Source organism: Pseudorasbora parva, chromosome 7 (genome assembly GCF_024679245.1).
Source record: "Pseudorasbora parva isolate DD20220531a chromosome 7, ASM2467924v1, whole genome shotgun sequence".
NCBI lineage: Eukaryota > Metazoa > Chordata > Actinopteri > Cypriniformes > Gobionidae > Pseudorasbora > Pseudorasbora parva.
In genome coordinates, this window is record NC_090178.1 from 20990195 (window position 1) to 21010803 (window position 20609).

Consider the following 20609-nt stretch of genomic DNA (forward strand, 5'->3'; position numbering starts at 1 on the left):
TTGTGTGTGTGTGTGTGTGTGTGTGTTTTGTATGCATGGCTACTTGAACTAAGGCATAATCCAGGCTTAATCTAAACCCTGTCTGTGAAACACCAGGCCTACAATTTCATGTTCATGAAATTACTGATAAAAAAGATAAAAAGAAAACACCAACTCAGTATTCTCTTTTGTACTTTTTATTTGATCTTTTTTCAGCATTTTAAACAAGTTTTAATCCATATTGTTTTTCCATTGTAATAGTGCAAATTCACAAAATGATATTAGTTATTTGTTAATAATGATAGCTAGATAGCTGATTTGATTAGTATAGAAACATCAAACATAAAGTAAGGCTTCATAGTAAGTATTTAAGAATCCTTTCTGCCCGCGGCTGTCATGTAAAACGCCTTCTTATCCTGAGATAACAGCTGCCACATTATGCCAGGCTGTTGACTCACATTACAGAAATCACATCGTACCATAACACACTCTGCAATTTTGCCTAGTTTAATTTCTGTCAACGTATGCAGGTGTTTTTTTGAGCACTTTGTGTTTAATGTTGCTGTTCATTTGACATCACTACTTTATGTTTTTGGTTTAGTCTTACATGGTCTAAAACATCATTGGACAATGCTGTTACTCATCACCAGAGGACCAGGAATCCCCTTCATCAACAGAGTCATCAGACGGGACCATCTCGCCGTGCGTTGGCTGTTCACCTTTATGTTTCTCCTCTTGGCCTTTGAGGATGTCCATCTCTTCTTTAGGATTTCCATTTGCTGCTGGCATTTCCTCCATAACCTTCCACTCCTCTTCAAAGGCCACGGCCTGGTTTAAGTCTTCAGTCTTGGCAGGGTCAAAGGTAGCTGCCATCTCCACTTTCCCTTTGCTCCATAAATCTTCCTTCAAACTAGCACTGAAAAAGCTATGAATCTCACTTTTCTTTTCCTTTGACTGAAATTCCTCCTCCTCTCCTGAATTGTTGCTCTCAAAGTCCATCACAGTCATCACTTTTTCAGAAAAGCTCTCCACTGTGCTTTCAAGATGTTCTTCAAATTTACCAAAGATATTTTCTGCTACACTAGGCAATTTCTTTGGACTTCCCAAATTCTCAGTGTCATTCACTGGGGAAATGCCTGAATTTTCATCCATAGTAGCTGCATCTGGAATACTTTTGCCCCAGATGCTTGAATTCTCTGAGTAAGAAATCTGAGAGGTTTTAACTTCTTCCGATCTCTTCTCCTTATTGAGCACTTCTTCAGGCACATTGTTGTTGTCAGAGACAGAATCAGCTTTGAAGACTCCATTAGTAAAGGTTAATGGCTGCTCAGTATGAGTAGCTGCTGCTAAAAGACTTGTATTCTGAAAGCACTGGCTGGCATTTGGAGAATCATCATCTGAGCTATTGCACTCTTCCTGGTCAGAGTTGGGCAGGTCTGATGTCATGATATTTGACTGACTGTTTATCTCGCTTTTCAAAGAATGACTGTCGATCAGATCCATGTTGGTAAGCATGGAAACATCCAGAAGATTGTCTGGTTCTTTGGTTGTAGCTGCATCTTGGAACATGGTCAGAGTTGGTGAAGTTTCAAAGGAGCTTTCAAACTGTTTTTGCTGAGATGTTTCGGAAAATGAGGATGGATGGTCCATGTTGACATGTTCTTGACTTTCATATGAATGGACTGTTTCATCCTCAAGCTGTTCGGCATGTATATGCTGGTTTTCAGTCAGTTGTGGATTCTCATTTTGCTCATAAACCTTGACATCATGATCTTCGTGTCTCCTCATTTCTCGCATATCATCATCAGTATCTTCTATCAGGTTTCCCCTGACATCAAATTTTGTAATTTCTTTCTCCACATTTAAACTCTCTTGGACTCCAGAGCCACTATCATTATCTAGAGCTTCTTTAGAAACAATGTCTTCTGTCATCATCTCTCCAATGACATCCATGTCTGGTTCTTCGGAGAGATCCTCCATAGTGTTGAAGCGTTTGGAGGCACTCTCATTCCAATGGCCTCCATCCACTCTTTCTTTCTCATCCTCGCTGTCGCTGGTCTCACCAATGAGATGTGAGGCTTGAACGTTCCCTTCTGTTTCTCCATCACTCTTATAATGGATCAAGGGCCGAGTGTCTGCAAGCGTGTTCTCCTGACTGTAGCTGTCACACTCACCAGGATCAGTTCTCCATGAGGTTGATATGTTTGGGGAGTCATATTCATCTCCTTGGTTCTCTTCTTCTCCCTCAGATTCCTCAAGTAAAGGACGGCTTTCATTTACTGTCTGAACTGAATAGGCCTCAGCTGGTGGTACAGTCTTATCTATACTCTCCTGATGATCAACGTTCTTGTGGGAATCTACACTTCCATCCTGTACAGAAATGTCTTTCTCAATAACTTCCATCTCTTCTTTTCTTTCAGTCACATTTTCATCTTCGGTTTCATCCTTCATGTCAGTGTCAATGCTCATTTCACCCTCTTCCTCCACCTTAAACTCAGTGCTCATCACATTCTCTAGTTCAATTTCTTCCTGTCTTTCCCACTCATTGATTGAATCAATCTCTGCCTCAGTTTCACTGTTCAGTAGCTCTGTCACCTCCTCACTATTATTGCTCACAATGTCCTGTTCATCTACCTTCATCAGATCTTCATTTGCATCTACCTTATATTCAAAATCACCTAAAGCTCCTTGCTCGAGGAAGGATGAAGCCATTATATTTGTGTTTTGACTGTTATGGCTGGATGTTAATGCATCATTATCATTTTCTGTATCTCCATGTGCAACTGTATGGCTTTCACTGATGTTCTCTAATCTTACATCCATCTCAGAGGCATCATCTTTTTCATCCTCTGCCATTGTTTTATTTTCTTCCCAAGCAACCTTGGGTGCGTGTGAGATCCGGGCCATTTCGACAGACACCTCAGTGTCCTCATCCTTTCCTTCTTCTGAAACTCCTGCAGGATCTGTGAATGGACCATCCCAGCTTTCTGTCTCTGGAGTTTGGGACAGGCTACTTGGTTGGTCTACTGACACACTTATCAATGCAGATTCAACCATCTGAGCTTTCTGGAACTGCTTTGGTTCGTCCTCCACCTCGATATCTTCTGTTTTGAGCTGTGGTTCTGGTTCTGCAGCTATTTTGGGAAGAGTTGATGCGACAGCCATGACTTCATAGACTTTCTCTTGCTGTAAACGATCCACAGACTCCTCAGCAGCTGTCTTAGTCTCCTCTAAGATATGAACCCCTGTCTTTTCCGGCACTGAGGTTTTGGTTGGTATTCTCTGTGGAGTCCTTTGTGTCGGGGTCCATGATGGAGTCGCACTGGTCAGCAGAGTACGAGAGGAGGTGATTGATCTGTGACTTGTAGACACAGTATTGCTGAAATGGCAGGAAGCAGCATTGGTCTGTAAGGTTTGGTGGGTCCCAATGGGCTTTGAGAGTGCATCTGTAATAAGAAACAAGATGCTGGTGAGACAGGCTTTGTCACACAGACAGGGAACATGCTCTGTAAGAAGGCTATTTGATTAAGTCTACCTTTGACAGATCACATCTTTTTTCTGAATCCCAAATGTCCTTCATGTTTTAAATCATTACAATTTATAAAAATAAGGTTCCATTTGTTAACATTACTTAACTGCATTGTTTAACATGAGCTAACAATGAAAAATACCTTTAAAACACATCTTAATCTTAATGTTAATTTCAACATTTCAGTACAATTGTATCTGTTAATATTATTGGTAACACTTTACTATAAGGTTCATTAGTTAACATTAGTTAACTACATGAACTAATAATGAACTGCACTTATATAGCATTTACAGTAACAAATGTATTGCTCATGGCTAGGTCATGTTAAATAATAATTAATTAATGTTAGCTAATGAAACCTTATTGTAAAGTGTTACAATATTATTTAATAATATTAATTTATTAAAGGATGCACTGTCACAGAATTATTTTAGTCATAAATCTGTAGTCGTAGCACACTGAGAATTAATATCCATTCATCAAATACGAGCAGAAATACACTCATGCCCCTATAATGTCCCATCCCTTAACAATGATACTGGAACAAATGTCGTTCACTGGAATAGATGAAGCTCCAGGCTACAGAGATAGATGGAGATAGTATGAAACAGACACAGACCCTTGATCTGACACTCAGGGGAGTTATCAGAATACACACTAGTTCTGAACTGTGAGCGGGTCGTAATGGAGAGGTATTGATCTTCATTATGCTTTTCCAGGCCTGCATTACTGGAAAGTGGAGCCATCTGTTACAGTGACCTAAGGGACTAGCACAGGAAGCTAGTTTTACAGGCTTAGACAGATACCTCACCATGCAATCAGCACTAATCATTTAACCAGCCCAGAGCACAGCAATATTTAGAGAAAGGGGATCTGTTCAAATCCAAAATTTAGTTCACTGTAGTATAGTATATATTTTTAAATTATTTTATTTCACTTGACCATTGCTCAAACAGCCCTTATTAAAAAATAACAAATAAATTAAATGTGAAAAAATAAGTATTTATTAGCAAAAGGTTACCTAAAAAGAAAGCAGTGTTGGTTTTGTTTGCTCTCGGTCTGTCGATTCTCAGGCCCTCGCTGTCCAGCAAAGCTCTGGAAAGAAGCAACAGAACAGTTATCATCACAGCACTTTCTTTAATGTGAGGGGTGGGCTAAATGAGATGGAGTCACATTCTTGAGCTGCAGTCCTGTGCCTTGTTCTGTTGTTATGCAAATAGTATGTCAGATTCGTCATTGTCAGCCCATCCGCAGGATTCAGTCCAGCTTCAATTAATTTGCCTCCTGCACTTAGCATTAAACAACTGACAGGGTTGGAAATTACAAATGTAAAGCACACTGATAGTGTAACAGGTGATCCTGCTAAATGCATGTATTTTAAACAACAAACACATCAAACAAATGTGGATCTTAAATGTATTCATATTTTATAACAAGCATCACTTTCTTTAGGACATATGCACAAAATATTGTAATAATATACACACACACACACACACACACAAAAAAGTCTCTGCACACATTTCTAACTACATACACATTTAAAGCCCATCCCCATTCTTCCTAAGTATCTGTGCATGTGATGGACCTTCATGAAATGGAGGACCATGAAATGAGCAACAGCTAAAATGCCTTGTCAAAATTTATTTGTCCGCCCTCAACAGACATAAATCGTGCAGATCCGAAGGATGTTTTGAATGAATTGCCCACCCCCCTGCTTGCCTGCCCCTCCTCCAAGCAGATGGATCAGGGTCAGTGCCGGGTGGGAAATGGAAAGGGTCTATTCGGATTGACTGATCTAAAGGTACCCCTCTCAGGGTGCCTGAAATGCTTTTTAGAGCCACTGATGCATGATCAAATTAGTTGGGGCTCCATAAACTACAAATCCCACAGTCCATAGGAGAGGATATCCACTCTGGGATCCCATTAGTGAGGCAGCGGGGCAACTTTTCAAAAGCTACATGCATATTTTATTTCATGTAAAGATGGTTCTGAAGAACCTTCTGAAAGGAAGGTGTTGTTTTTTTTGGTGGTGTTAATGATATAAAGGACATATACATGTACCTATATGTGGCCACCTCCAGTCCAAGAGACATCTTCACCTGCAGCAAATTTTGTCTGTCCACCATCAGGCTGTCTATCTGCTGACCCAGGCTGTCTTTCTCCAACTCCAGTGCATCTACTTGGGCCTGCAAAAAAAACATGAGATGTTTTTTATTTTAATTTTATCTTTGATTAAAGTTACCATTACCATTACCAATTTTACCATTTAAGAAAAATCAGATGGCTTTGCTGTCCCAACCTCTATGACTATCTTCAGTGGAACACATAAGATATTTTGACAAAAATGTCCTTACTTTTTCTCCATACAGTGAAAGTGGCTGTTTAGACTTCTATTTTTCTAACAAAATATTCATCAAATATATATTATTTGTTGTTCCACAGAAGTAAGAAAGTCATACAGGTTTAAACTATTTGAGGGAGGTTAAATGATTAACTGGTTGAGCAACAATGTCCATAAGTTTCTATTCTTACCTGAAGATGTTGAAGTTCCCGTATTTGTTCTTCTCTCTGCTGCACTACATGTTTCTCTAGCATCTGTCTCTTCGTCTTCGTACTCTCAAGCTCTTTGGCCAGATGCTGAACCTGATGCTGTTTCTGTCTCTTCTCCTGGTCAATCTTTGCCATGTTCGTTTTGGCCAGGTTCAGACTTTCCTCCAGACGTCCAACTTGTCTCTGATAGTTGTTGGTTGCCTCCTGCCAGGCTTGAGCTGCTCTTTGGCTGTACTCCTGTTCTAGGTCTGGGATGCTGATAGTTTGAGTGTGCTGTGGGGCCATTAGGACTTGCTTTGTCTGTTTCAGAGAGGCCTGCAAGGTTTCCATGTTCTCCTGGTGGACTTGCATCTGTAGCAAGAGGTCTTTCTCAAGTTGTCCAACCTTCTCTCTAAGCCAAATCTGAGCCCTACGCTCCTCTTCCAGCTCCTTCCTGCTCTCGGTGAGTTTTCTCTGTGCTTCAGCCTTTGCGTTCTTCACCTTCTGTCTTTGAATACTCACTATCTCCATATCATCCATCAAATTCTCCACTTCCAGCTCCACATGATCTTTCTTCCTCCAGGCCTCCTCCATCATCTTTCTGGCCTGGCTGAGAGCCTCCTGTTGAGCTTTGCGTTGGCCTGGTGGATCCCTGCTGCTCTTGAGAGTGTGGATCTCCTCTCGCAGTATCTTGTTCTCCTCCTCCAGAAGCTTCACACGGCCTAAGTATGATTCGAGACGCTGGTTCAGTTCCAGCATCTGGTACTTTTCCTCCTGAAACTGGGTGAAGGGCTGTCGGAAACCCAAAAGCTCCATCTTAGAGTGGTATGAAGTGTTAAGTCACACTAGAATTGTGCAGAGAGGCTGTGAAGGGCTGCAGGTCTTTGTGGCTGCTAAGTGATTATAATGACAGGCTCAAGGGTGAGGTCTGGACCACAGTCCCAGTGCCCAGTGGCTGAATGGACAGGGGAGGGTAAGACCCTCCTTTCATAGACAATGAGAAGGGGGAGGGCGAGGGAATTGAGGAGGAGGGGTGGATGGACAGAATGTGCAAAAGCAGTGATGTAATTTGGAGAGTTAACTCTAACACTGCTGGATTACTTTCAAATCAGTACAACTTTCTTTTCCCTGTGGAACACACAAAAGGGATGTTAGCAATTTGATAAGCTTAGTCAACATTATTTGCATTTTTTCCCCATACAATGAAAATGAATGATGATTGAGACAGTCTATTTAGTACAGGTAATACATTAAGGTAAATAATAAGTTTTATTTTGCAGAAAAATTCCTATAAATCTTGTATTTCACATATTATCGCATTCATTTACTGCCCCCTCTTGTGGCAAGATAATCACAATACATCAGACCAATGTAGTTCACCCAAAAAGGAACATTCTGTCATCTTTAATCACTCTTACGTTGTTTTAAACCTGTATGATTTTTTGTTTTGTTTTTTTTTGTTCTCCTGAACACAAAGAAAGATATATGTTTTTAACCAAAAACATATCGTTATAGGGCACCATTTAACAGACATTCTTTTGATTAAAAAAATAATTTCCAAGGCAACTAAAGATTGTTTAGCATTAACAACTCAAGGGGGTACAAACCTCATTTTATTTTCAAAGTCTCTACATGAAGCGGGCATTCTTAAAACTAGTGTCAAACATATTACACTTTTAAAATGTTGCTTCCTTAAATTTAGGTACAATAAACGTGGATGTTTATGTCAATTCGACATAAAAGAACACGCCGACTTATTCACCGTAGGTTATCCCCCAGAATTAGATAAGTCCATATACCATTTTTATCTCCATGTGTGCCATAACTCTGTGTGACGCCCACCAGCCTAGCTTAGCACAAAGACTGGAGGTAAAGGGCTCCATATCTATCCTATACTGCTCAATAAGTGACAAAATAAGGCCAACATTTTCCTATTTAGGCTACATATTGTGATGTATGAAAGCCCGTTCCCGCCACTAAATAAAAAAAATACAAAGAGTAGGCCTAATTGCGACTTCTTATCTCAGAATTCTGACTTTTTTTTCTAACAATTGCGAGTTATTAAGTCATAATTATCCTCACAAATGCGAGTTATAAGTCAGAATTCTGAGAAATAAACTCGCAATTGCGTGATATAAATGTACAATTCTGACTGAGAAATAAAGTCAGAATTGTGACTATTTCATACAATTGCGAGTTTATATCTCAGAATTGTGACTTTATAACTCGCAATTGAGAGAAAATAAAGTCAGAATTCTGACTTTACAACTCGGAATGGGGGGGGGAAATTGTCGAATTCTGAGATAAAAAGTTGCATTTACTCTTTTTATTTTTTTATTTAGTGGCGGAAACAGACTTTCATAGTGGTGTGTAGTTACGTTGTGTATTATTAAGACCGACTGTACATGGAAAGTTGCAATTTTCTAGACTGGTTATAGATAAGCTCATTCCTGCATAATAAACTTGCTGCCGTACGTGCCATGCTACGCATGCAGCGCATGAAAAACATAACCAACATAACCAACATGACTTTTTTTTTTTACAGTCTATTGTGACAAAGAGCGTGCTCGGGACTATCTTCAGGTGTTGAATATAATTTTGCTGCAGCACTCATGGGAACTTTACATTTTCCATGGTCGTACACAATGTAACTATACACAACACAACATAAATAGTAAAATGTAAGCTTTATTTTGTCATTTAAATGTTTTATCCACAGAGATAAAAATGGTATGTATTGTTGGCTTATCTAAGATGATACAGTGAATAAGCTAAATTCACAAAAAGATAGCCTGTTCCTTTAAATTACATTAAACTTACTTTAAAAAGTGTTTAATCTTGTGTTGTATAACTTATAATTTATTTTTTTGATGAGTCAAAGCAATGTAAAAACATATGTTGTCATAGGCTACAGTGTTTTTACAGTGTATTATTAATTAAATCCAACAGCTTTTAGATGCATATGCCTCACACAAATCTTAAACAGGGATGATCAGCAAATATTTAGTATGAAAGAATATGAAATCTGTCTGAATCATATGACAGCTAATTAATAAACATTTTGTTTTGCAGTGTCTGCTGAGGACTTACACATTGTGAAACTTTTTGAGATTACTCATTTTGAAAAGTTGGGACAACATGCACATGGACAATTACTTGAAAGTACAAACACTTGAGGATAAGGTATCAAAGCAACTTTTGGTAGAAATATGTTTAGAGTATTCTTGTTTAACTACTACTCAAAATAATAGTTCAAGCTACTTACTTACATGTGTTTGAAGAACTTTTTGCAAGGTGGATATTTTACACTTCAAATATTTGCCTAATTGTGCTTTGGCACAAAACAATAATTGTTTGTTAAAGGGTTACTTCAGCGATTGCTTTGGCTTTGTATGGGTTTGTATCAGTAGAAACCCTGGAGTATATTCAATTGTGCTTTCCCCCCTCATATCCCCTTGAGACAAGAGATTTATGCATTTTATTTCTGGAAAAATTCCTCCTATGACGCAAATTGACGATATTTCCATCATAGGAGGAATGTTTGGCCAAAGGCTAAAGACTACAGCCAGCAGAGGGAGCTATTTCCGCATGTTTTGAACCCACGCATGGGGGACGGGAGATCACACTCAGAGCTCAGCTGGCAGCTGGAGGCACTCATTTAAACTGAGCTATGGTGAGCAATGTAAGTCTTTTAACTTCTCAAATTAATTTCTATGAAAGTTAATCTTGCAAAGTCATGAACTGAAACGCGCCACACTGAACTCGCGTTGTGAATGTATGCCGTGAGTGTAGTCGCGATTACCTCAGCTCTCATCATGTCATGAGAGCTCATTAATCTCACTCCTGCAGTTAGTGCTCAGTGCTGTGATACTCGCGCGGTGACTCACTCATTATATTTAACAGACACGTTCAGTTTTTAATTGTAGTGTCTTCAACTCAGTCACAGTAAACAAGTTGGTGTCTTTGGGAATGGTCTCACAGGGCAGCGAAGCATTCTGGGAATTGTAGTCTTTCATCACCATGAGACAAAAATACATTTTTTATGTCTTTTCTCAGTCTAGAAAGCACCAAATTCAAAAATAATTTCACATTTCTACTTCATTGATGACCCAGTTTAAATACAGGTTCATCTTCCCAGCGCTGAAGTACCCCTTTAAATATAACTCAAAAGATGCGCAAAATCCTTAACATTACATTTCTGACAGAATAAATTCCTTTTTTAAAAATTAAAAAAGGTAACCCCCCCCCCCCCCCCCCGATATAATTGGAATAAGTATTTAATAGTTTAAAACACAATGTGAACTTTATATTTTCAGTATGTAAATGTAGCCTACTAATTATTGAGTTATAAACAAACAAAAAAATTATAATTCAATTGTAAATAAATACTACTAAAATTCACATCCAGATAAAAATCCATTGCCTTTTAAATGTAAAATGCATTGTCCATGACGAAAACCGATATTCACTGAAATGTTTGATTCTCAAACATATTGGATAAAGTCACTGAAAAAAAAACCTTCACGCGCAGTGATGTGCAAACTTCCTCTGACGACTCAAACCACAAAACGTGTAACACTTCTGCTCTTTCAAAGTTCTGAATGTCCTGTGCAGTCCGACTAGATTTAATATCACACTGCTGTGTTCCACCTAAAAGCACTGTGTCCTGATCCAGATCAGTGTTCTGTAGATTGTGAAGGCGAACAGATACAATGGAAGAGGAGTTATGCTATTCAACAGTCATCTTCAATCCGTTTGACAAGGAGAAGAGACAATCTACAGGTACGTTCAGTTTTATATATATATATATATATATATATATATATATATATATATATATATATATAATTTCACTTTAAACATTATGTTCAGACTATTTGAACTGATGAATGAATGCTTGTCTGATTAGTGACACACGAGGAGCCTGTATTGTATGCAGAGGTGAAAAGAAATCAATCAACTTCACACACAACCTCTGAGACTTCAGGTTAGAAGTCATTCACACACACAAAACAACACAAGTATATATACAAAAATGTTTTTTTACACAGGTGTACATTGCCTATTGAAGATCATAAGACCGAAACGTTTCTGATATCTATCTATTCTGATATATTTTCTGGAACTTTTGAGATTTTTTGTTATTTTTTTAATCTTCTTTCCTACACACCAACAGGTGTGTAATGGTAATTTTCAATTAATTTAAGAATATATAAATATTTTTACATTTATAAAGTATATGTAAATATTATATATTATTATTATTATGTATATTATGTAAATCAATATATATATATCTTAAAAATTTCACTTGCATTAAGATTACTTCAGTTATTTGATTTCTTTAAATGAGTTAAACAATCTTTTCTTTTTCCTTTTTTTTTTTTTTGCAGCTGCACAGTGTTCATTAAAAGAATCATTTTTGCGAGCACAAACTTCTCTGGCTAAAGGTACAAAGAATGTTATACTCATCATGTAATCTTAAAATCTTAAAACAGCTCCAACACACTTCAGTCTTGAGTTGTCAAATTTGGTTGTGTAACTGTCATATGCTCACTCTTGGACTCAAACTCTCATTCTCTTTCAGAAAAAGGAGTTTCCAGCTCAATCTCTCCGGCGTATAGACGTCCTGCAGTGTTTCTGGGGCTACTATGTTTCCTCCTGCTTGCTGCGTTAACAGCTGTCAGCATTTTCCGTAAGCATTTGTGTAATCTCATTTATAGACACAATACCACAAAAAAAAAACATTCAAACCGACTTTTGTATGTCCACATTTTAGCAGTTTAGTTCCAACTCTGTAAAAAACCTTGATTAGCAGGTTTAAGTATGTGTTTAGAGCTAGAAATTAAAGAAGTCATTGAGTCTTTTGTAACCTCAAAAATACCCAGCAGTAAATTACAAATGTGTCAAGACTAAGAAAAGTGAAATGTAGGAGTTTAACACATGAAACTTTCTCGTATGTCCTGCTGTTGCATAATTTCATGCTTTCTTACAAACTGATTAGGTCAATGAGCTGATGGTGTAAATTATAATTAAATAAGAACTATGCCTGTCTAAACTCATGACTACTATAATATAGTATATCGATACTAAAAAAAAAAACGATTGCATTGCAGGTGAAAAATTTTCAAATACGGTACAATGTAACTAACAGTTTGCCTTTTTTCTTCATCCACTTTACAGACTACATTCACATGTCTAAACACAACAATATTCTGGTGAGAGAAAAACCTGAAACAACATAAAACACTTCAATATTCAATATTTGCCCACATCTAAGTATATCATGAAGCATATGTTAACCAGAGGAAATCTCTTCATATAGGCCCAGTACAATAAAGAGACAGCCGCCAACCTGCAGTTACTGGCAGACAAAGAAGTGCTGGAGCAAGAGAGAGCAAGGCTGCTAACACAGGGTCAACAGATGAACAGCACACTGGATTTCATACTTCATAAAAGCATCTTTTATGTGGAGAACTACTGTCAGTCCACTGGGAATTGTAAGCTGAATCTGGAGCCTGAAGTGTCATTTTTATTATTTGCTTGTTTTATCCAGCTAATCGGAGCTATTCTTTATCACAGGGATCAGGTGTACGTCCTGCCCTCAGAACTGGATTCAAAATGGCTCCAGCTGTTACTATTTCCATACAGGACAATCCTGGAATACGTGGACAGAGAGTCAAGAATACTGTAAGAAATATGGAGCTCAGCTGGCCATAATAGACAGCGTGCGCGAACAGGTATGAAAATACAGAAGAATGTTCCAATACTTAACCTACAATCAGACTGAAGAAAGTTTTTCAGATGTTGTGCACCCTTTCCACAGCTAACAAATCAAACTTGAACATTCTTCAAAGAACTGTAAACAATCTTTTTTTCTGAAGAGTTCACCAAAGTATATACTATAAACATGTAGATTAGGCATTTGTAGAAGTTCTTAAATGCAGAAGTTAAGCATCACTGTTGTGATCAACAGATGGCAAGTCCTGTTTACACTGAAAAAGAGTGTAAAGGACTTCTATATGACATTGTATTTATGTTGTCATTGTATTATGCACATTCAGGAATTCATCAATCAGCACAGTGAATTCTATTATGATAAATATCACGGGTACTGGATTGGCCTCTTTGAAAATTCAGCAAACACCTGGGTTTGGAGCAATGGCACTCAGCTTGAGACAGGGTGAGTTTCAAAAAATAAGGCAACAGAAGAGTAATTAAAAAACTTTGAATTTTCAGATTATATATATATTTTTTTTCCTTTTGATAAATCATAAAACAAATAAATTATATATATTTTTAATATTTTCCTTTCAGATTCTGGGTCGAAGGTCCCTACAAAGGATACAGGTACTGTGGTATGTCAATGCCCAGCAAAATCCCACTGAGAAGCTGGAAATCAGAACATTGTAACTCGAAAAACAGATGGATCTGCAAAATGGAAGCTTTAACATGGCCAAACTTCCTTCAAGCCCAACGAAATCACAATGACCCTTAAACATGAACACTCATGAACTCAAAAGACAACTCTAAAATCATTTTATTTTCCAGTTCATACTGATTTGTTAGCGATGTTTCAAGGTACTGACACACAGGTCTCACAGCTGGATTAAATGGGGAAGTCTTATTGCACCCTTCATGTCCGTCAAAAACAGACAGATCTCCACACATCCACACAGATCATGCCACGATATTTTTAAAACAATTCATATATAAATCACTGTGAATATGTAATATGCATTACACCAATGTTTAACAAATCAGACCAGTAAAAAACGTATTTCATGTCGCCTCTTGGTCTCAAGCTTAAAAGTTTGACCGTGATTTGTAAGAATAAATATGAGTGCTGTGTAACAAACACATTTGCGTTTGGTCAGTCTGACACTTCACAGCTGCTGGAGAACCGTCTCCTTGTGTTTCAGCAGTCATCATCAACTTCCACCATGTGCATTCACTCTTTGCTCTTTTTTTTCTTTGGCATGGACTCCTCAAACTGAACATTTTCTACAGCCTCCTGCTCCTTTTTGCTTCGTTTCTTTTTCTTGTTCCTCTTCCTGTTTTTCTCCAGTCCTTCTGTTTGTTTATCTATTATCTGTTTTTCGTTGCTAGTGTCCTCCGTCACTGTCATCACACTAGTTGAGTTCTTCATGACCGATTTCTTTTTCTTCTTGGAAACATTGTCAGAGGTTTGTTGACACTCAATACTGCCCTCCTGTGGTTGTTTGCAGTGCGCATCTGTTGAATCCTCACTAATCTCATCTGTGTCAGCTGTCTCAGCAACCACCTTGGATCGTTTCTTCTTTTTCTTCTTCTTCTCAATGCTGTCATTCATCAGCAGTTGCGCGTCTCGTTCCTCTGATGTGTGTGTGAGTGCTTCATTTGCCTCTATGCTGCTTTCTCCATTAAGACCATCTTCAGGAGCTTTTTCTTTGCGATTTTTCTTTTTCTTCTTCTTTGGCTCAACACCTGTGACCATATCATCGTTGACAGACACAACGTTAGAGTTTTTCCTCTTCTTAAGTTTACCATCCTCAATATTAAAGACCTGTGTTGTCGTCATATCTTCATGGATGTTATTCTCCGAGGATCCCTCCTGCCTTTTTGATTTCTTGCGTTTTGTTTTCTCTTTAATGTCTGGATGTCCCGCAGGGTCTAGACAATCTGTGGTGCTTGTGGATGTTTCTGCAGTGTGGTTCTTCTTACCATACTTGTTCATGAACTCCTGCTCCTGCTGCTCAAGCCGAGCCAGTTTGGCGCTCATAGTGAGTCCATGTCTGGCTCCTCTATTCACAGAAACAAACATATATTAGAGCTGTATGATTAATCGTTAAAAGTTCGCAATCTCAGTTCAAACACCCACGCGATCTCATTCCTAAATGATAACGATTCGACTGTGTCCATTATATCTTTAACCAGAAAATTAAAATCTTTTTCTTGCGACAGTTTGTACTGTGACCGGCAAAAATGTATTAGTCGTTGAATCATTCGTTCAAGAGATTTGTTCATGAAACAAGTGAATAATTTATGAGAATCATTGAATCATTTTATTTCATTTTTTATAAATCATTAGGATTAAAATTAAACATTTTTAAATAGGCTACAGAAATTTAAATTGTGTCAGAACATCTAGTAAATTACATGTTTTATTTAGTAGTTTTTTCTGAAATGTGATCTTTGTTTGAAACGACAACAAAAACCTGATTCTCAATTCATCCAGAATTGTGCAGCTTTAACATATGTAAGAAACCAACATATCTGACAGTGTTATTATTAACTAACCCTAAATCTATTAAAAATACTTTTTTATAATTAAAATAAAATATAAATATTAGATGAAAAACCTAAACATGAAATACTAAAATTACTCAATTTAAAAAAAACATTATACACATATATACACACACACATATACATATATATACATATACATATACATTTTAGAAGAAAGCTAAAAATATATATATATATATATACTGACAATGTTACACTGTCTCTGATTCTTCATATGACTTGCGGGTCATGGTCAAATAAATTATAGAAAATGCTCTTGTAGTATTATTTACATCAGTTTGACTAACATGAATTATTGTAAAGATACTGTGGATTTGGATGCATCACAGTGTAAATTTTAGGAGATCTGAGCTTACTTGTGTGCCGTTCGTCCGCCACAAGCATTTAGCAGATCTGCATCAGATAGCCTTAAAACAAACAGACAAAAAATAAGACCGTTGAGCTGGCTGAAAGCATAATTGATCTTGAAATATAACCAATACCATTGTGGGACATTTTAAAAGGTTTGGTAATACTTTACAATAAGGTTCATTAGCTAACATTAGTTACTACATTAGTTAACATGAACTAAAAATGAACTGAACTTATAAAGCATTTATTCATCTTTGTTAATTTCAACATTAGATTAATTAATTTGTTAATTTTAACATGATTCGCTGTGGTGACCCCTGAACAGCCAAAAGAAGAAGAAGAATTTCAACATTTACTAATGCTTTATTAAAATCTTGTTAACATTAGTTAATGCATTGAGAACTAACATTAACAAACCCTGAACAGCTGGAATTTTATGAACTAACATTAACAAAGATTAACTAATGCTAAACAGAGGTGTCGTTCATGATTCGTTCCTGTTAACTAATGCAACCTTATTATAGAGTTTTACCAAAGGTTCTTTAGTGCCTCTAAGTGCCACATACAGAAACATCTGAAAGTGTATTCTTAGTGCAGAATATTATATAATGATAATATATACTGTATAACAGAAATTACAGTACTTAATGCTAGGGCTGTGCGATTAATCGAAATCATAATAAAATCGCGATTTGAGCATGCACGATTTCTAAATCGTTTCATAGCACGATTTTTCCACGCTCCTGTTCCCAACCTCCCAGTATACTATCCGAACCAATCAGAATGCAGCGTGCCTAAATTGAGCACGAGAATGGAACGGGCATAACATATCAACATATGAAATAAAAAAAATATTATAGGCAAATATTTAAACAAAGCCTAATTCACGAGCTTCTAGCTCGGACTTCGGCCCGAACCCAGAGTCAACAAAATGGAGGTAAGACAGCTGCGTATATATACACACCTCTTTTGTTGATTAGCTGAGTACTAGGGATGTCACAATACTCAATATAATATTGAACCGTTCGGTACGGCATTCACGGTTCAATACACGCTGGTGAATTGCGTTTTTTTTCAGGTTTGCATTTAATTAATTTTTTCCATTTCTCTCCGATGTTAATAAAAAAAAAAGACCTTTAATACAGTAGCTTTTAATAAATGTTGTATATTGAAGACTATGTTGTTTTAATTTAAGCCTACATTTATTCATTCAATTTCATACTTAAATGCTACTGTACATCTGAGCTGCCACTGTAAATCTTTATATATATTTATTTCTTTTATATTATACAATACACTGGGAATGTGTACAAGGTTTTTTTAGGTAAAGTTTTAAGTTTAAGAAAGGGTTTTCAAGTCTTTTAAGTAAAATAAAGAAAGAGTATTGCAATAAAAACATTTTCTCCTTAACCTTTTTCTGTTTCTGTTGCCTAAGAAGAGAATAACAAAAAAAACAACAATGAATAGGCTACTTTTTCTTTAACCCACGGTAACACATTCTGATGGACATTGTCCTTTATGGCAGCCTAACTCACAATACAATAGGCATTTTTAGCCATACAGATATGTGCAAGACGTAATTATAAACCATAAACTGTCTACTTTTATTTGTGTACACTCACAAAGGCCGTTGATTCAGAGAACGTATTATTTTACATGCTCTCACTCCAAACGCTGTCGTCATTTCAATAATTTATTTTGTTTCTAAATGCAGTTCATATTTCTAAAAAACGAAATTCAAAGACAAAATAACAAAACAAAAAAACCTTTGCAAACATTTTGTTCTTTTAATTTGAATGAATGCGTGGATAACATACCTATCCTTCCATTAAAAATAATGGCTATTGCGGTGCTGGGATATACAAACTTACAAATTTTGTACACTTTAGTCTGTAGTCTTTTTTTGTTGTTGTTTTGTTGTTTTGATTACCTACATTAATCAGTGCACAGGTTGATCCAAAATGAGCAGGTGCCTGCGGTCACCCACGGTAACGAGTCATCCAAAAATATTTGTAATGATATTCGGGTCACGGTCGGTGGGGGCATTTAAAGTTAAACCTTTGTTATATATATAGTAGCCTACTAGACACAATTTACTATAAAAATCCATTGATAAGGAGGATCCTCTGCGTTCCAGCATAAATGCAGCCAGTGAGCGCACATTCGGCTCTGCAGGTCAAGTCATAGAGGTGAGAATTAAACCGTCTCAACCCTGGGATGGCTGATTTAATATGATTTCTACACAGCACGAAGAAAGCTAAAAATAAGTAAGCTAATCTTCTGTTTTGGGCCACCAACGGCGCCTTTTAGCCCTTTTAACCCCTTTCCTGACGCGGGACAAAATGCCCAATATCCCACGTTGCAATGCCATTGTACAATTTTAATAGGCTACTTTTAAACTCATAGCTCAGTAATTTCAGATTTATGTATTTTCTGAGAGGGGGCGGGATTAGAGCCCTGCATGGGCCTCATATCTAGGCGTTAGCCCGGCCCATGTCCAACAGCTTATCAAAATTTTCAGCCCAAGTCTGAGCCCTTGTTTTTTTGTTTTTTTTATATTTTTGCAGCCATTAAAAATAGTCCAGTTTTGTTTTTATTGTCAAAGTAGTTATATTTTGTTTCGTTTCTTTATTAAGTTAATTTAGAAAAATGTTTAGAGCAATTTATTGTTTGTTAAATTAAAGTTTAGATTTTTTTTTAAGTGACGACGAAGCAGACAAAACAGTGAGTAGGCTAATCACATGTTTATTCAATTTAGCCTCTAAAATCAACTCTTGTCTTGCCTATAAAAAAATCCATTGATATAAAACACTTCAAGCATCACAATGTTAGTTCATTTGTTCATTTAGCCTAGGCTACTATTACCACCACAGTAAAAGGCATTTTTGATGAGCCGAGGCAGGCTGATACTCCTCACAATGGCACTCGCAAACGAAACGAGCTAAACAATCTAAACAAATAAAATAAAAAACATGCAGGTTGTCTTAATTCCGATCTTCAATTCCTGCGGTATATGCTTATTTAACAGTTCACAGTAACGAAAGCAAAAGTTTAATGATGCATTTTATTCAGCAGCTCATTTCAAATTCAAAGACTGCAATATGAGAGAGCGACCGAAGCACTTCTAAGATCATTTAGTCTCATTAATAAATATATTTATATATTTTATTTATTTATTTAGGTCACTTGTCTGTTCTGGAGATGTGTTAAGTTTTCGATACAGTTTTAATTGGATTCCTTTGGAAATATGTTTCAAATTCACACATAATGCATTTATAACTGTAAAGCATGTCTGTTCGTGACAAAATCGTGATTAAAATCTAAATGGGGGGGGGGGGGGGTGTCAAGATTTTTTTTTTTTTGTCCTTATCGCAATGCAAAAGTATCACACTTCACATACTTTGTAGTGCTGGAAAGGTCCAGTTTCTGGTCTTCATCTTCAGAACAGCTGCTGTCATCTGAATTGGAGGTCTTCTCTGACTGCAACTCACCTGAGAGCAGCGTAGCTGACTGAGAAAGGAGAAAGAAGATTTTAAAACAAGTGCACACTCCAAATACTCAATTATCGCTCCATAAATGCTTGTGGTATTTCTTTTTATTGATTATGTGTGCCATTTATGGTTTTGTACCTTGACAAAAGATCCATAGAGCATGGACTTGGCTTGCTGAGCCTTGCGTGGCTTCTTGGCAGAGATCAATCCATCAATGCTGTTATCTGACTTTTTCACCACCACACCACTCTAAAGCACAATGACATCACAAACCAACACGCCCTCATTCACACAAAACCCTGTTTGCTTTGCTACTGCTTTATGTATTTCATGTTTTATATATTACTTACCTGCCCTGTTTCCACAATCAGACTGGATGAGGCTTTGTTAAAAACATGGTCCCACCAGTGGAAACTGAACTGCTCACCTTCCTTATGGCCCATCTGAAGAGAAATTACACGAGAGCTACAACAGCTGGAGAATTTTAAAAGATAACCTAAAACGAGAAGGGTAGTTAACATGACCTGCAGTATGATATGCTTTATCTACAGCTGTTTTTTAAAGCGTGTCTAATTCCTGTATAATTATTATAAACGTCGATTTTAACAACTGTATCATTATTTTTAGACAATATTATATTCTCATAATGTATATAAAAAAATAAATAAAATAAAAACTTATGAAAACTGCAAAAGCTAAAGGGTGGGTTAGGATTGTAAACCATTACACACACACGCGCGCATATAAATATATATAAAATCACGTATCAAACTCTTTGGTAAACTTTTACGATAAACTTCATAGCCATGTCAACTACCCACAATCCTTTATACATTGTAATTATCAAAAAACAATAATTCTCACTCACCCCTCCTTTACCACATTTAATTTTGACTTTAATAGCCTCCGAGATGCCATTCTCTGATCTTCCCAGACCCTTTCCTACAATACAACAGTCACGTGTCATTACATGGATATGCCATTGCCAACTAACTTGAACCCCTAAAATCTGTTCTGCATTCACCTTTTTCCCATCCGTGTCGCAGAAGCTGCTCCTCCGCGAATTTTAGACCTGTACTCTTTTCTTTGGCCGTTTCTGACATTTCCAGAATAATTCCTCAGAATCTGAAAATGTGAAGCAGTTAGTAAAACAGATTACGCTATATAAAAGCTGTTAATTCTGAGTAATTGTTCAATCTTTCAAAGAACTGTAAATCTAACAAAATACTAGCAATAATTTTACGCTCGGACATACAGCAAAGAGGTAAATAAGCGATAACCGCTACCACGCGTTCAACAAGGGAGCTGACATGACACCAGCTTGCTAACTATGGAAAGCGTAAAGGGTCAGTGCTCTCGAACGCGTTTTCAAAGACGCACACACAAGTACATCAGTTTTTTTATTTTATTTTGTCAAGTAAAAAAAACTGTCA

General features: G+C 37.0%; 3 protein-coding genes across 4 annotated transcripts; 1 reads left to right on the forward strand and 2 right to left on the reverse strand.

Annotated features, from left to right (window-relative positions):
* Positions 1-160: 160 nt before the first annotated feature.
* Positions 161-7202, reverse strand: nes (nestin). The gene is made up of 4 exons (XM_067448538.1): positions 6047-7202; positions 5576-5700; positions 4533-4606; positions 161-3425 (listed from the first exon to the last, which is right to left on the reverse strand). The coding sequence occupies exons 1-4, from the start codon at positions 6857-6859 to the stop codon at positions 616-618; spliced, it is 3822 nt and encodes a 1273-aa protein (XP_067304639.1). The 5' UTR covers positions 6860-7202; the 3' UTR covers positions 161-615.
* Positions 7203-10685: 3483 nt separating this feature from the next.
* On the forward strand, positions 10686-13546 carry LOC137082945 (C-type lectin domain family 4 member A). Its single transcript, XM_067448543.1, has 9 exons — positions 10686-10825; positions 10953-11030; positions 11437-11493; positions 11631-11738; positions 12227-12261; positions 12369-12543; positions 12626-12783; positions 13108-13226; positions 13361-13546. Exons 1-9 carry the CDS (start codon positions 10756-10758, stop codon positions 13539-13541), a joined length of 981 nt encoding a protein of 326 aa, XP_067304644.1. The 5' UTR covers positions 10686-10755; the 3' UTR covers positions 13542-13546.
* Positions 13547-13566: 20 nt separating this feature from the next.
* On the reverse strand, positions 13567-20537 carry gpatch4 (G patch domain containing 4). Of its 2 annotated transcripts, XM_067448541.1 has the most exons (8): positions 20432-20537; positions 20201-20301; positions 20045-20118; positions 19527-19619; positions 19315-19425; positions 19086-19195; positions 15691-15741; positions 13567-14826 (listed from the first exon to the last, which is right to left on the reverse strand). In XM_067448541.1, exons 2-8 carry the CDS (start codon positions 20277-20279, stop codon positions 13995-13997), a joined length of 1350 nt encoding a protein of 449 aa, XP_067304642.1. In that variant the 5' UTR covers positions 20280-20301; positions 20432-20537; the 3' UTR covers positions 13567-13994. The 2 variants fall into 2 exon arrangements, with proteins under 2 accessions (XP_067304642.1, XP_067304643.1); XM_067448542.1 differs by lacking the exon at positions 20432-20537 and having other exon boundaries at positions 20201-20421.
* Between the last annotated feature and the right edge of the window lie 72 nt (positions 20538-20609).

What these genes read in the sequence shown, in the direction of transcription:
- nes (XM_067448538.1), bottom strand. Translation starts at nt 6,859, where the DNA reads ATGGAGCTTTTGGGTTTCCGACAGCCCTTCACCCAGTTTCAGGAGGAA. An exon ending in CTGGAGGTGGCCACATATAG is followed by an intron (nt 4,607 to 5,575) that starts GTACATGTATAT and finishes GCTTCTTTCCAG; the next exon opens with AGCTTTGCTGGACAGCGAGG. An exon ending in CAACACTGCTTTCTTTTTAG is followed by an intron (nt 3,426 to 4,532) that starts GTAACCTTTTGC and finishes TTCTTATTACAG; the next exon opens with ATGCACTCTCAAAGCCCATT.
- LOC137082945 (XM_067448543.1), top strand. Translation starts at nt 10,756, where the DNA reads ATGGAAGAGGAGTTATGCTATTCAACAGTCATCTTCAATCCGTTTGAC. An exon ending in CTAAACACAACAATATTCTG is followed by an intron (nt 12,262 to 12,368) that starts GTGAGAGAAAAA and finishes CTCTTCATATAG; the next exon opens with GCCCAGTACAATAAAGAGAC. An exon ending in TAGACAGCGTGCGCGAACAG is followed by an intron (nt 12,784 to 13,107) that starts GTATGAAAATAC and finishes ATGCACATTCAG; the next exon opens with GAATTCATCAATCAGCACAG.
- gpatch4 (XM_067448541.1), bottom strand. Translation starts at nt 20,279, where the DNA reads ATGTCAGAAACGGCCAAAGAAAAGAGTACAGGTCTAAAATTCGCGGAG. An exon ending in GCGACACGGATGGGAAAAAG is followed by an intron (nt 20,119 to 20,200) that starts GTGAATGCAGAA and finishes GTTGTATTGTAG; the next exon opens with GAAAGGGTCTGGGAAGATCA. An exon ending in GACCTTTCCAGCACTACAAA is followed by an intron (nt 15,742 to 19,085) that starts GTATGTGAAGTG and finishes GTTTGTTTTAAG; the next exon opens with GCTATCTGATGCAGATCTGC.